The sequence below is a fragment of the Polyodon spathula genome, chromosome 4 (assembly GCF_017654505.1).
Source record: "Polyodon spathula isolate WHYD16114869_AA chromosome 4, ASM1765450v1, whole genome shotgun sequence".
NCBI lineage: Eukaryota > Metazoa > Chordata > Actinopteri > Acipenseriformes > Polyodontidae > Polyodon > Polyodon spathula.
The window spans coordinates 4,375,577-4,392,807 of NC_054537.1; the positions used below are offsets into that span (position 1 = coordinate 4,375,577).

The window sequence follows — 17,231 nt, forward strand, 5'->3', positions numbered from 1 at the left end:
GGTATTTGCAGCTATTGCATTATCTGGGCTGGGTATTTGCAGCTACTGTATTATCTGGGCTGGGTATTTGCAGCTATTGCATTATCTGGGCTGGGTATTTGCAGCTACTGTATTATTTGGGCTGGGTATTTGCAGCTATTGTATTACCTGGGATGGGTATTTGTTCCTCACCTGGGGGTGTGTAGGCATCCATTGAAGTTTGCACCACCAGGGAGCGGCGCTTTGAGGGCATGGGCACTGCCATCTTCCGTTCTTTGTGTTTAGCCAGGGCCGCCTGCACTGCCTCTGTATGTACGTCTATACAAAACAAAAACAGCTGTTACAACATAACATTTACTACAGACAGGGCAGAACAATGCAATCCGATTTTGATGCCCAAATACGTTACTGTACATAGCCAATTATGGTAATTCATTTTTTTCTGTTTGAATGTACATTGAGCTGAAGTGAATTAGAGCGTCCTAAACCTTGGCTAACGACCTAGCATGTGTTTTGTGTATTTTTTAGTATTTAAAACATCATGGAACTCTGATACTTGTTTTAATATTTTCCAGTCCTTATGTATGTCCATTTTGTTCACATAGAGTGTATAAACTGAGGACTACAGCATACAGTACAATGCAGACTTGCTCAAAGGATATGTTAATCCTGCATCTGCTACAAATGCCATAAAAAAAGCTTGTAGATTATGATGGATAACAAAAAGACAATGCTATCCCTTTGTACCCTATTTTATGTATTTATTTTGGCTGGCAAGTCACAAGTGAAATGACAATAAAAGAAACCCACAATTATGGTTTGTGGCCGCTATTACAAAGCAGGCTTCAAAAGATACCACCTGTTGGCGTTCTGTGGTTTTGGCAAAATCTTTTCTTTTTATTACATTTGTTTTTTTATTAACATTGGTTTCCATGGCGAAATGACAAACAGCCAGCATCACTGTATTCTTTTTTTCATGCTTCATCTCTTGGATATCTTCACATGGTATGAAACAGTGTGCACATGCAGGAGACTGTGTCGATCCTGACTTCTCTGGATGACCAGGGATTTTGTTCTCTAGCTTCTTATTAAAGTTTGTACATTAAAAACAACACAACACCTCTGCAGAGATTGAAGAATGATGTGGGAGGAGCCACTAGTACATTTTTCATTACAATAGTCATTATCGCTGGTGACAGGCTGCCAGCAAGCCCCTATATTATCTAATGTAGAGGAAATGCTTTGGCAGAGGGCCTGAAATCAAACTGCATTAAAGACATGGAGTATTGAAGGGCTCCAACACCATACACTATAGTGACACCATTCAAATATTTTTTTTATCTTTCAAGGAAAGTAAAAAGAAAAGTTGTTTCAGGAACATTAGAAAATGTTCAGTTACAGGTTTTTGAACCATCACACACAAATCGGATGCCAGGTACAGTTATACAGGTTTGTTTCACATCCACTTGGAAACAAACAGTGTTAAAACTAGAAACAGAAGTTTTTGTGAACAAAAAAGGAACCCCGGGTGGCATAATCTCAGGGCTGTGTCATGTCAGATTGAATGGTTTGTAAACAAAGTAAAATGGAAAGGTGAAAAAGACTATCTTAAATGAAAACTGCACGCCAGTCAAGAGAAGAACAACTGAATGATAAAGTTAATATTTAGGCGACTTTGCAATGTCATAGTGGGGGACACAGTACAACGTGTAAAAGGTGAAGCATTGGGATGATTATCAGCACGTGAGAGATGAGCTGACAAAAAGAAATGAATACATTTTGTCACCTGGGGATGTCATTTTAACCCTAATTTGCATACTGTAAAGCAGGGTCGCTGGAACTAGGGGTGCTGGGTGTGCAGAAGCACAATCGAGGCAGCAATCTTTACACAGAACGATGCATCACCACGAATCGCAGCCGTCTAGAACAACTTTTGGTGAAGGCCTCATAATCTCTGGGTAAGAGAAGGCTGTTTATCTGTCCATCAGTCTGTGTTTGTGTTTCTGACACTAATATTTTTACATGTAGCTAGAGAAAAGCATAATCTATTCTGATTGAAAATGCTACAAACTTAACAAGAAAACAGTATCAGAATTTGAGGGTATATGGGGGCACTTTCTGTCTGTCTCTCTGTCCATATGGCATCTGTCATTTACAAATATCAAACTTACATTTTATATGTGCTTACAGGCAACACAGGGTATGGTAATCTACCTTTTATTACCGATGGCTCTAATACTGAAATTACAATACGTGCTTGTTTTTAAAGAAAATTACACCCAAAAGCAAAGAAAGTCAAATGAGCGTGAAGCGGTTTAAAAAAAAAAAATCCCTTCATGCAGTTGTATATAATTTTAAAAACCTATTACATTCACACTTGGCAAAAAAAAAAACACAGCTGGAAACAATTACCTTGTTTTCTACAACAGCTGAAATTGAGTATAATCATGATCAGTATAAATCAGCAGGCACTGCCCTGTGTCTAAAAACAGCAATCTGAACCATTCAAGCTAGCGAATAATTAAACAGGAGGTGTGGGATAGGAAATCAGAACTCCTGTGCGACCCTGCCGGGTTCGTCTGCATTGGTGCTTTTAACCTCATCTCATCTCACCGACAGGGGACAGAATCTGTAATGGCAGTGTATCACACAGCACCATTCCTCCCTTTAATCTCAGCGTTCAGCTGCAGCCAATCTCTGAGATCCGAGTAACGGTACCAATGTAACAGGACGGAGGCTGGGTGCGACCTGGCAACCCAGCGCACCGCAAGCGAGCTTCTAAACCTCAAATGCAAAATAGCCGGGCTTGTCTGCATTCATGGTCATAGAGCTTTTAATCTCATCTCATCTCACCGACAGGGAACAGGACATAATCCACAAAGGCAGTGTATCCACACTCCAAGGCAGAACAAATTACTTATGTTTTAAAAGGAACTTCAATACAGGTAAAGATATAGGATGTTGTTTGTTTTTGTTTCAGTGCGCACCTGATCTGTAGCGCTCATCCCGCGAGCCTGAGGACCTGCGCCGGTGGTATCGGGAGGAGGAGGACGGGGTAACTGGGGTGCGGCGTTCTTGAGGCAGTGATGGATCCACCCCTGAAAACAACAAAACAAGAAGCACATCAGACATTTAACTCCTTACTGTGCACAGGTTAGCACTCATCACTATCTGTCTGTGAAAAGAGATCACATTGAACACGTCAACACATTCCACGTCACCGACCATAATTTTGATTTGTGTCACTGCACAGCTTTTACCAATCCATTAAACATCATTTCTATTAACCTTTTGCTCTGCTCTAGCCCAACATTTATTACACACCTCGCACAGCTTTTCATTCCCAGTCACACCAAGACGTTTAACAAGCATGCTTAAACCTCTATAGCAGATCAAAGGAACACAACGGCAGTCTAATACTGTTATAACAAGCATCTAACTGTAGTGTACTGCAGTGTAGTGAAAGACTGAGAAGTCTTGTAGTCTGTATTTTAATCCAACAGGCTATTTCAGACTATTATGATCAGCACCAGACACCTCTATTGTATGGCCCGTTGGTTACCGACTACCACCTTAACAAAATAACTATTCTCCCCATTAATTATTTTGTGACCCCCATAGACATGCGCTCAGAACATTAGTGTTATTATCACTGTAGCCAATATAGAGCTACCAGTTTCACAGACAGCCATAAACAACCAAATTAATTCATGTGTATTGTAATCACATAAAAAAGTTTGTTCCCTTCCATATCTAAGGCATTGAAAAGGAATGACTGGAAACGAAACCTGGGCTTTACATAGCTGGAAGCAGCTGACCAAAGTAATTTTGATTTTTGACAAATGTTTATTGGATGTGTGTGTCAGAGTTTATCTCCTCAAAGCAAAGTGGTGTTAGATGAAGCTCAGGAACTGCCAGTTACACTGCTGCCGGTATCAGAGTTTCATATTCAATTTCATATGGTATCATCCCAGCAAGTGTGTCATGTTTAAGCTGCTTAAACTAGTAAAAAAAAAAAAAAAAAAAAGTGCAGTAAATGTACAGCAAATAAGTAGTTCAGTTAAATGCAGAGGCAAATCCCCCTTCTGAAACAACACTATTTGACATTGGCCAAAAGACTCGAGAAAATAAGTTACATTAGAAAACGTCCTTGTCTGCAATGTATACAAATGTATGTGGCCACATGACACTCCATGTGATCCACTAAACCTACACACGCTTTCCAAAAGTTTTTCAAGTGCAACTATTCAGCAACAGAAGGACCCAAGCGATTTCACAATGGACATGACAGTGGGCACCTGTTCAACCGATTCACACCTTAACACAGTGACTGCTTTGGCCCTCAAGACAGTTTCCCGGGTGTTCTTGGCATGGCAGAGAACCACAGGTGGGTGATGACAGATCGGGCATGCAGACATGCACAACATATAGTGACAAGCAACAGAAGCACAGAGACATTCAGCACTGGACAAGACACACCTGATACCACCTGAACAATACGTTGGGAGCTGTGCATTGTGGGCTTTTCAGGCCATTCTCGTATATTGTTTTTTGCCAGTCAGTGAAAGAAGAGAGTTCAAAGTGGATGACATTGTTCCCTCTAACTGTTAGGAAATGCAACGATTCTCTGAAGGGACATGACTGATTTCCCACTGAGAAGGCTCCTGCTGTGGATATTCTACAGAGCTACAACCACAAGACTAGAATTCAAACTGGGTTGTGCACAATACTGCACCGAATGCAGTAAAACCTTTCTGCGACGATCACTGTAGCACATGTGCATCAAATTACACTTTAATGCATTTTATTACAGACTTTTTAAAAAAACACACAGAAGTTGTATGGTATGGTATGGTATGAAAAAGAAATAGAAAATTCAAAGTATTTAATATGCCTTTTTTTCAGGCCAGTGCTTCTTATCAGAGGAAAAATAATGGGAAAAAATACAAATGCATACAGTCAAGAGTTATGCTTAGTTAGTGAATATTTCATAAGCATGTGTTCCCCCGCACCAGTCTTAAAACCTCTTAAATAAATTCAATGGTTTGAAAAAGGCAATATGTTGTAAGAGGCGACAATTCATCCATGCTCTGAAGCCACCCCTGCCTGCCGCTGCACACATGCAAACACGGACGCCTCTCTCTCCGTCAGGTTCAAATATACATTCCACAGGCTTAAAGGCCACTACAGAGCTGCCCTCTACTTTACCTGGTGGTTGTGGGAGGTAGGCACCAATTAATTTTGACCTCTTCTTTTCATAGCCTTTCTGTGTGATGTCGCCTGCCAAAGAAAGGAAACCGACATTAGTGAAAGGATGCAAACAGACAAACTGCACAGTGTTTGTTTGCTGTTCGTCCATTAGTATTATATGTGTCAGAATCTGTCTCATCAACAGATCAGACCATACAACAGGGTTAGAAAGGTCTATGTCATTAAAGCTTTATGCTGGTCTCCCTCTCTCTCTTACTTTTTTTTTTGCTGAACAAAACCTATTCGGATTTGTTGCAACAGGTTAAAAGAAAATACAGGAGGGGAGCAGGCAGACAGATGGACAGTCTGCCTTATATTTTGGCTATTAGCCACCAGCTTTTAAAAAAAAAAAAAAAAAAAAAAGCACACAGCTTGAGTTCTATGCATCGGCAATGATTTTGTGGAACCCAGCCACATGAGTAATGGCTGTCAGAAGTATTAGCTGGCAGTGCCTCATCATTTCACTTGTAATTAAAGGCGGGCGAAGAAAAGTTTGACATCCAAATGAAAACACGACAAATATGTAATAGGTGTACACAATAGCTCCAAGCAAGATTCAAAGAGAAGTCCTGTTGGAAGGTTCTCTAGGGCGCTGGAATTATTTGGAGCCTGTACCTGAGAAATTTCCATTTTTCTATCAAACATATTTAACTTAGTCCAAAAAGGTCCTTCTGTGCAAGGGTCAAACAAAGTTGTTGAAAAAGAAAGAATTCTATAGCAAGTTGATCTAGGATAGAGGGCAGCAGGCAGAGAGCAGCAGGCAGAGAGAGGGTAGAGGGTAGAGGTCAGGGCTTCACCTGCCTGTAAGCAGGACAGTAGTTTGATTACATCACAGTTCTGTCAAGATGAGGCAGATGCAGCACTGGATTTACTGAATGCCCATATCAAAACTGCTTCTCATACCGATACAATTAGGATGTTTGTAAGAACGAGCTATTGGTAATTTAGGCAAAAACATTTAGATCAAGGACAGAAAACTTACATGAACAAGATGGAAAACATACATACATACATTATGTCATGCAGAAGAGGAGAGGATTTATTACACAAACATGCAGCTACAAACTTTTAAAATGTGTAAGGGTTAATACATTAAAAAAAATAAAAAATAAAAGTTTTCTAAAGGCCCTTATTTGGGAAAGTGTCTACAGACAAATAATATAATGTTCCTGAAAAAGTGGCTTTGTGTTCCTAGTATTGCTGTTACCTTTATTAACATGACAAATACAAATCTCTTTCAAATAGACAAAGTAGCGAATGCACTTTTCAGAGTATGAAGACATGAATAAATCAAATCAACATGACAGTCCACTCAGAAATAACAAAGCACCAAAGAACCACGAAGCTGTCCGCTGAAGACATGGGATCAGACAGTCAGGAGTGCACAGCTGGGCAACTTGATAAGCCTGGACTATAAACCATGACAGTATGAAATATTAATTGTGCAACTTCTCATTCAAATCTCTCTCTATCTCTATATCTCTCCAGCAGGCAAAAGCGTCTTTACTTTTAGATAAAAAACTGGGGTAACGTATACAGTATTTAGCAGACAAAAACAACAATGTTTCTTTTTGGCTCTGTGGCCAACAGAGGACTGTATTGGTTACATTTAAATCACCTATAACCTCCAAATCTAGTTGCAATATTTGAACTCTGGAAACACTTTTGTCGAATTCAGTAGGTGGAGAGAGAGCCAAGGTATAACATGTACCTAGAAATATATAAAAGCGTGTTACTGTTTACAAACGCAGCAGCATTCTATTCCTCCACACCCTTCCAGGAAGTGCTTTCTTACAGACGCTCATTTGAGGGGCACGTTGCTGAGGGGCTCCATAGCAGCATACTCTGTAGCCCTGTGAACACCTCCTGACTGCCCATGGTGCTGTATTCTGTGGTGGATTTGTTATGTGGACTAATGTTCCCTAGGGGCTAATCTGAAACCTTAAAACAATTCAGGGGTGATGGAACCGAGCCTTGCAGTGCTCAACAGTCCCTGTTGTTGCAGAGCATCTTAAGTTTGTAAAATCAGGCCTACAGCTACTGTATGGCCAAAAGTTTTGCATCACCCTATACAATTAACAAATTTAGCTTCATAAAGTCTAATGAAACCTGTTGAATGATGTAATGTTGGCACGTTCATTTACATACCATTTTGTAGTTATCCATACACTTAAAAGAAAAAACTGACAAAAATAAAAAAAAGTGACATTTTGAAATTCAACATGAAATATTGTACTACTATTACGGTTTCAAGTAGACTTTTTCTATATCATTTTGTAATTTCTTTGATTACATGATGTTAAATAAAACCTCTAAATTATGTCCCAATCCTACAATTCTAGGTGATGCAACACTTTTGGCCACAGCTGTACAGTGTTGCTACTGTTCAAACAATGACCCACTGCAAAAATATAGAGGAAGTCTGTTCCAAGCTAAACAGGAGCATAGAGGGGTTGGAATAGCTTCCAATGGTTATATTATTTTTATCTCTCTCTCTCTCTCTCTCTCTCTCTGTGTATATAAAATCCTAACTACTTTAAAATGAGTAATTAAAGCTGGTGGAAATTCAGGCCAGGGGACACGCAAAAAAAAAAAAAAAAAAAAAAACCTTAAAATCATAACAAATAAACAAATTCCCAAAGAAATGGAAACCCTGATGCAAAAATGAATGATGCATGGAAATGAAATACATTTACAATGCTAAACACATGCACCATCAGGCATCCCAACCACAATACCTATTCCCACAGTTATATAGATTCACCAGGGGGGGATCCAGAGTCCCTAGGATAGTGTTATAAGCAGCTACTATAAAGAAAATGACTTCTCACAATGCGAAAAGGAGAGGCAGGCCCACATGATACTAATTACTCTGTATAGCAGGAGCTTGCAATCCCTGATGTGACAGAAGATGTTCAAACGCAACAGGGATTTATAAACACATGAATATTTAAAAGATGACTGAAAAAGGAAATCCTGTGTTTAATTTCTGATGTATGCTCCCTGGGCTAAAACAAATTTCAAATGTCATAAACCCCCTTTGGGTGCAAGTAACAGGTGGAGCGTGCTTAGTTTGGTCTTAGTGTTAAAAACAACTGGCGAGTCTGAAGGTTGAAGTATGAAAGAATGTCGTACAGACATCACATAATCAGTCCCCACTGAAGTGGTCTAAACATTTTTATAGTATTTCAAGAAGAGATGACTCAGAGATTGTGGGCCGAATCTTGTGAAAGAGGGGTTCGATGACAGCTAGCAGTGAAACAGACATGCTCAACCCTGAAAACTTTCCTTTTACATTAGGAAGATAATATGTTGGAGAGGCTGATACAAGGGAAGAACAAAAAACTGAAAAAAAAAAAAAAAAAATCACATTGCGACAGTAAACTATCCCACCCTTCTACTTCTGTGATGGTTAAATGCATGTGAAACATATCTGATTACTTTATTTTGTCCCGTTCCAACCCTTATATCATTTTGTGTTCCCTGAAAAACGGACAATATCAAAAATACATATCTGAAAAAGGACTGTGTTTTAAAATAAGTAGGCTTCCATTTAGATGTACTGTACTGGCTTTGTTGGTACAGTACTGTATTTTTAACAGAAGTAGTATTTTAATTCTGAACGACATGATTCTGAAAATATCACTTGCCAAAACTAAAGTCAAGACACGTTAACTAATCCAATATGTATTGTAGGGGTATGTAAAATTTTACATTAACGACCAAACAGCAAAATAACATCTAAATGTTATCCATGCATAGAACTGCGTAAAACATAAAGGAAATGCAATTTAGCAAAACCAAGAGATAAAAAAATAACAACAACACAGTTTCCAGAATTAAAACTATCCAAAGTCAGTATTCAGAATTGCACAATATAGTGCTCGATGAGGCCCTAATGTCAGTTCACTTGCAAATGAAAATGCACAAAAGCAACCAAAGATCACAGATAAAAAAAAACAATACATCACAGTATCTAAAACTGTTTAATGATTAACTGTTACATTACCGTAGCTTGTCTCGTTCACTTTGTTTTGGCTGCATTTCTGTCAAGTGAAACTGGAAGAAGCGCTGTGTAACTGCACAATACAAGACAGACTGATTTTGCAACTCTCAATATGGTGGGCTCCCGGCACACATCATACACAGACTGCAGCTAGTTCAGAATGCTGCTGCCAGGATCCTTACCAGATGTAAAAAAACATGATCACATCACCCCCCTGTCTTGCCCAGCTGTACTGGCTACCTGTAAAGTTCAGGATTATTTTCAAAACTCTCCTGCTCACCTACAATGCCCTTCATCACACAGGTCCCGAGATCCTCCTCAACCTGCTGACCCGCTATCTCCCTGCCTGCAAGCTGAGGTTCTCCGACTTTGGCCTACTTGTTATCCCCACGCAAAAGTACACCACACTTGGAGAACGCTCATTTAGCTTCATGGCGCCGACTCTTTGGAACTCTCTCCAAGCTTTGTTTGTGATGCTCCCACCGTCTCTCACTTTAAATCAGCTCTCAAGACCCACCTGTTCTCTCTTGCTTCCCATGCTCTTTAAGCCTGATATCTGCTATTAGCTACTGTGTTGATGCTACTATCATGTATGGACTTTGATGTATTATGCATCGTTTTTTTTTCTGTATATCATGTATTATATATTTCTCTGTATTTAAAGTATTATGGATTTTATTGTTACTTCATCTTGTAAAGCGTTTTGTGAAGGTGCTATATAAAATAAAGATAGATTGACTGATTGATAGAGAATTTTTTTTATTATTATTTAAACGCGGGCTGTGACGGATACTCAGATAAATTGTAACATTGAAGAGATGGGCTTTGTATCAGAAAACTGGTCATGGAGTCAGAAATTGCGTGTGATGGGTAAGTGTATACATTTATTATATAATGGAGATTGATTTTTATTCTTAATACAAGGGGAGTAAAACGTGACTGACATGTATCTGGGTAACAGATATCTGAGTGGTGATTGTAGTAGATTCACTCCAAACTTTACAGTGGAATGACCTGCCTTGTTAAGAACCATTGTTCACTATTTTTAAGCAGGAATTTAATCAATTCTTACTGACAGAGGCTTTTTGTTCAGTACTTTTATGATGTCTGGTCTGGAGTTCTGTATCTATATTGGTTGCTTGGCATTTACGATGTAGATCAAAAAAAGCCCTTAATCAATAAAGACAATGATTCATTTCCTTCCTCCCACACTTCAACGCAAAACAGTAATTCTTCCAGCAGCTTGCTTATGCAGAGTGTATAACAGAGTTCCATGCTCTGAACCCTAAAACACAATCTTATGAGTAATTAGCACTCTTGAGTTCAGTCTTTGAGACGGGAAAGAAACGGTGGGAGACAAGTGCTGCTCAAAACAATCTATAAATAAATATCCAACAGGAGACTGCAGTCTCAGTGGGACCATCGACTTTATTCAATACAGTGTAAATAACATGCACTCCAAAAGACGCATCACAATTTCTAAATTAGAAAACACAGAAGACAGTACGTAATTTCACATACCAAGACGGTAACACTGCCTAACTACACCGAGGTGTACTCTTAGTAAATGTTGTCTGTGCTCTGAAAACTAAACCTAATCAGCTATGTGAGGAATTAAATGTGGTCATTAGTAATGCAGTATTCATGATAAATTACTACAGTACAGTATGCCCTTTGAACACAAAAGGATATTCCGAACCCCATGCTGTTATTCCCAACCTGTCTATTTTAGATTTAAAAACAGTAGATTAGATTTGCATCTCTTGCTGGAAGCTGTCAGGGGCAGTTGGTAATCAGTCGGTTTATCAGGCAGTTGGTTTATAGTGGACTGCAGTTTTGTTAGCCTCGAGGCATAACAGAAAATGCAGAGTCTGGGTTGTGATGATAAGACACCCCAGAGACTGGATAGAAGTTGAGTCAGCAGCTTCCATAGAAATCGTCTTTATTTCATCACAATGACACCTGATTCAATCATTGCATACTCCTGCCACGCCAGAGCACCACGGCCACGTGTTCAAAGAGTTTACTCCAGTCTTTCATCTACTGTATTCTGAAAGCAGAAAAACACTATTGCCGCTACAAAACTAGCACCAAACATGTAAGTAATGCACAGGAAGGTCTTTTAAGCCCTCTTCGGTTGTTTTGTTTTCTTCTGAGTTTTGTACATTATTGTGAATACTCATCTTTTTTTTTTTTTTTTTTTTTTTTTTTAAAGAAAAAGGAATTAATGGGTTGACTGGAGTGAACAGTTTGAAAATATGGCCCCAGGTGTCCAGTTTGGTGCAAAGTAGTTCTTTTTAGTGTATAACAGTCTTGGTGAAGACAATAAAACCAGATATTTAAAATAAATGACCATCCAAGTAGAACTGGAAGATGATGCTCAAATGTCGAGACAAAACTATTTAGGGAAGAAACTATTTTAAGCAGCTGCATGACGTTCCTTTATATTTTTTAGATGCTTTCACTTATTCGTTTCACTTCCATGGTCGAGTGGTCGTGTGCAAGAGCTACAATTCTGAAATGCCTTGAACTCAATTCAGACACAGCAACGTGTAGCCAGGGGAATGTGCGCAGTGGAATGTTTATGTAATAGATTGATTGCCGTTGTATGGTTATTGTAAAGTAAACAGAATTGGGCGTTGCTATTCCTGCTCTCGTAAGTTTATTTTAGCTGTGCTATTAGAAATGTAATAAATAAAAGAGATACAATTTCCATTTTTGGAAAGCACTGTCTGCCCTTCTCCCATCTTTGCATTGCTTCCACCTGGATTATGTGCTAATCCAAGAATATTCTAATTCTTATAGACAATACCAGTTTGTCTTTTGTTATGTTGTCAGTGATTCAAATCTGCCACTGCCTGTATTGGAAAGAATCACTGAATGCATCTGTGTACAAAATATCAAGACAATGACTCAAAGTGTAAGTGTAACGAACTAGTGAACAGCCCCTCACATTACAGCACCCTCCATGCAAAACAGCAGCTCAGCATTAAGAGCACAATGTGGAAATGATTGCACCTTTACTGTACCAGTACTCCCACGCAATGGACTGCCTTGCTGGCCCAAAGACATGTGTGCCATCTATCTACAGTGTAATCCATGCTGTCCTATCCTTAGCAAAGCCGAAACGCTTCCAAACACACCTCCCTGCAGTGGCAGGGCACTGATATCCTAGCTAATGGTTAGACTATCTCACTTGGGATTGCAGATAGTTGCACATGGTTGTTCTGCAGTGCTCCTAGTTGACACATAGTGATGCTTGAGGTTGTAATCAATGCTTATTGGTAAATAGTGAAAACACTACCTTTCAACATAAATGTCCAATACTTAGAGATACTGTATGCATTTTATATCACTAGTGGCAGTTTTCTCAAAACTTGTAATCTGGATAACAGTGTAATCTGGATTTTGTTATCCTACACTTTGTGATCTTTGTGATCCATGTGTCTAATTTAGCAGGAATGATTATGATCAGAAACAGATGCTTCCAGTTCTGATACACCTGTCCTCTGACAGGACCTCCACAAAGTCAACTTTTTATATCACCCCCCTCCCAAAACAACACTCTCCAGATAGACAGGCAGTGGGGCAGCTCTAGTAGGAGACAACTATGATTTACAACACGGAAGACACAAAGGTCATTCAGTGAGATCTATGTGGACTGCTTTGTGCGACGATACACTGTGAACTTGGGCTTCCTTGGTGTGACAAGGTTAAGCTAACTGTGACCCAAAAGGGACGTGAGGGTCAAAGCTTGACAACTTAATTACTGTGCACAGAAACTGGTAAAGGGGGGGGGGGGGGTACAGCATTCTAGTTAATTTACAACCAATCAATCAACAGCCACAGACCAACCGGTGACCCACATTTCAGGGGGTGAGCGGGTTCTTAATTGAAGTTATAAATTATATCATTTTAAAATTAACCAAATGTTGTTGTTTTCTTTTACTGATCTGAAATTGAATGTAAGAATTTAGGTCAGATTAATCATTGTCCAAAATCTTCTTGCGGCAGGGGGATACCCTGCTCATCCGCAGCAAATAGTCTGGACCAGCACTCCAGTGGATGAAACGTGGGAGCAGTGAGCCAGCCAGCCAGTTACTCAAGCTACATTCTCAAACTCATCTCCTTTGCATAACACTACTGTGCCTTGACTTGATGTACTTACTGTATTACTAGCTCAGAGACAACAGTGTATGCACTTAGCAAAACTGCTTAAAAAGTGTGCATTGAAAATGAGCAAACAACTTGTTCAAATAAGCACAAGTTATGAGACTGCTGGTGGTAGACCCACAACCTTGTTTTAAACAACTCCATGACACAGCATGGTGGTAAAACATGGCTTAGGACAAACGTTTCTTTGTTTTTTTTTTAAATTACACTGAATACAAATATTGGATGTCTTTACCATAAGGCATTCTGCACTGCAAGCCTATCAGTTGTAGCAGTCACAGACAGCGATTGCTTACAGTGGAATATTCCATTCCGCTTGCACAGCAGTAACATGTGATGCCCTCACCACAAGACAACAGCAAAATATCTACAGCGGTGACTAATGTTCTTAATCGCCCAAGAGATGAACAGGAATTCATAACAAGCATATTTTACTTGAATACATTGTTTATACAATAACCTGAAGCTTGGTGGGGTTGTTTTAGTGTAAAACAAACAAGTTACACAATTCCTTAAGCAAATGTTTTAGGTCGTAAAAAGCAAAAAAAAAATAAAATAAAACACTCCAAGGGCTTTATACTTATGTCAGGAAATGAGGATCTCCTATATCGAGTATATTAAAATATCAACTAATCTCCTGTTTCCCTGGTGGATAATCTGTTTAAAAACAGAACTCTTTAACTATGCATGCTTCCTTTCTTGAAGACTGCAGCGAGCCTCTGAAATTCCCCTCAGAAGTACTAGGCTCATCTACTCACACCCAAGTACTGTACAGCTAAAACACTGAACAGAAATGAGGCACAGATCACACAATTTTGCAGTCAATTAGTACTTCACTTACTTGATAATGTTCTCTAATTGACACATCCTCTGTGATTGTTTTTTATTTTTTAAGACAATTACATTTGCACATTTTAACTTCCTCAGTTCGCAGTGCCCTTAATGTATGTTTGTATAAATTAGGTCTGTGTTATTTTTTTTTTAAAGTGTTATTTTTAGGTAAATGAAACCTGCCAGGAAAAGCAAGCCATGTTATTAAACTTTTAGCTGAAAAAACACAGGGGAACAAAGTTGTTTGACAATTTTCTTAAATGGCAGCTTTCCTTGTGTTGCTGCTGTAAGTAAATATTTCTCCATTCTGCCCACCACACTTCTACAGAGTAATTACAGGTTACTCCTGAAGCCTGGCAGGGGTATTATTCGTCCCGAGGTTGAATGTGTGCGAGAATTCACTGGTCAATTACCAGAATAAATATGCTTGAGGCCAAATAGGCTTTTAGTAGAAAAAAATATATGCGCTGACGGAACCCTGCATTGCACATGCAATGTATTACTTTACTGCTGCAGGATGAGATACAGCAATACCCTGAAGAGTTTAAGTATGTGGCTTTACAGCACTGACACAGTATAGCCCTTGCCCACTGAGCACCCGCTTAGTACTGTGAGGGATAGAGTGCCAAGTAAATTGCTGTACATGTTTCATCATATTGCTTATTTTTTGTTATTTGTCATACAGAATTTGCTTGCGCAAAACAAAAGTTGTTTACAAAAATTAAATGCATAACAGGCAACAAACTAGTGAATGTTACCATAATGATATTTATGGGGTTAATTTATTATGTACCACCAAGAAAATGTTTGACCCAGATCCACATTTAAATGTATATAGCCCAGAATCAGCTGGTTATCTCTGCTGTTGCTAGGGATCTGTTTGTCTTGAACAGAAGGCAGGATGTTTTTATGTATAAGCTTGACAACTTGGATCCAAAGGATACAGTAAGGTAGTTCCAATAGATCTGTTCACAGCCCGTCACCCAGATGTAGAGACAACATCAAGCCATGTGGTAGAAATGTGGCCTGAAACTCATTTCACCACTGAAGATGTTCCTTTGTTTCTGCAACACTGTGTTAGATTAACTCTAAGCAGGATATTCCTTTGTTTCTGCAACACTCGTTTAGATTAACTGTAAGCAGACAACATTGAGATCAGGTATATTAAAGTATCAAGTACTGTGTATTACAAAATTAAGCCTTTGCTATTAACAAACAGCATAGGCTATATTTGCTTTAAAAATATACATTGGTTTTGGGTATTATTATTATTATTATTATTATTATTATTATTATTATTATTAATAATAATAATAATAATACATGTACTAACAATGGGTGGCTTAACACAACGTTGGTCAGAATATGACAAACTAACAAGTACATTTTTATCAGCAAGGCAGGAAACCCTCATTACACCTGATCTAATTCTGTGCTGTAGCTCTGGGCACTAGCTGCAGAACAAAAAAAGTATCCCAAACGTTCCTACAATACAGACTCACAAAGTACACTCGGCAGGTTTCAGCCAGGCAGCGGTGTTGGAAACAGACCTGTGTGTGGTGAAGGAGGAGTAGGTTATAGAAATGCTCTACCTGTCAGAACTACACCTGCCCTTCCAGTTCTTTCAAAAAGGGTGTGATCTGTGATCCAAAGACTCGATATTAGATTTAGAACAGGGTTTCTTTTTCTTATCCCTTTTCTTGACAGAATCAGCTGCTCCCTGGAGTGAGACGTTCACTTACCGGAAATTCAATATTAAAAACCTCATCTTGTTAGAAAACACTGTCCTGCTACAATTACTGCCTACAGCTGATTTTCAGTGCAGTAGTTACAATACAATGTGACCATGCTGCACGATGGTAAATGCAAACACACACACACACACACTACAGGTGGTGCTATATAGACTATGGCTGTACTGTCATGACTGTGCTTCTGTATATTCAAATATCATGCATTTCAAAAGCAGTCTGAAGTTAAACAAAACCAGTGTTTTACTACAAAAAAATATATATTTTGGGGTGGTTTAATATAATATCAAACTTCAACACGCATGTGATATGTGCATTTGGCTTGGGAAACCACTCTCATGAGCTCTGTAGGGCTGTTAAAACAAAATCAATAACAATCTTGTTGGCTAGTATTATCTTAACGGATTGAGGTGGTTCTTAAAAGCTGTTCTGTCCAGACTTGAAGAGTGCTGTAACCTGAAGAAGGGGGTTAGACTTGAGTCTGAGTGACTGTAAGCCAAGACTGGCAGTCTCAAGCCTTAACACATCAGGAATTGCAATTGCACCGCCATGCACAAACACTTCTCTGTTATCTTTAAAGGGCTCAAGGTTTTTGCTTTCTAATACCACTTAAACTACTATCAAGGAGAGCTGGCAACCGCTAACAATTTACTGGCATTCTGCAATTGTGATCAGATCATTCTGGCCAGGAGAGTTACAGCGAGCCTTGAACATAAACAAGCTGAGAACTATACCCACAGCTGTAGGCCCCAAACTCCAATTAAAAGAATGGTTTACACTGGTGTATAAAATCAATAAACATTTTACATGAAATACGCCTACACTGGAAATGATTCATTAAGTTTCATGAAGGCAAAATGATCATCCTCCCTCCACGCACAACATAGTTCTCACTTTTTAACTTTGATGCAGCACCTACTTAAGGAATTTAAATAGCAGATGAATAGTACAATTTTCATCTTAAAATAAATAATTTCACATAATTTGAGCAGCCAGAACCCAACCTGCTCAATATACACAAGATATCATCACTTATAACAAGAGATGCACGCCGCATTGACTTATACAAGAACATATCCCTGCGAACAATGATAAGGTCAGTAACACAGCTAAGAAACTTGTGTGCGCTGAGTCTAGCATTGTGTGTTCCTGCATAATGACCTAACTGGGAATCTACACAGGGCTGTGCCAGGGCATGACACAATTCTCTCGCCCACATACAACATTTTCTCAATTGTGTT

At 39.0% G+C, this 17,231-nt stretch overlaps 1 protein-coding gene across 11 annotated transcripts in view; it reads right to left on the minus strand.

Moving 5' to 3' along the window:
* The window catches only part of LOC121314076 (disco-interacting protein 2 homolog C), a 164,076-nt gene that overhangs the window by 68,539 nt on the left and 78,306 nt on the right, over window positions 1-17,231 (minus strand). For 10 of the 11 annotated variants that reach the window (XM_041246910.1, XM_041246909.1, XM_041246908.1 and 7 more), the window contains exons 2-4: window positions 5,188-5,259; window positions 2,967-3,077; window positions 172-297 (exon numbers count right to left, since the gene is read on the minus strand). In XM_041246910.1, coding sequence (XP_041102844.1) covers window positions 172-297; window positions 2,967-3,077; window positions 5,188-5,259 — 309 coding nt within the window. The remainder of the gene's footprint in view (window positions 1-171; window positions 298-2,966; window positions 3,078-5,187; window positions 5,260-17,231) is intronic. The other variant, XM_041246907.1, reaches the window with a different exon arrangement.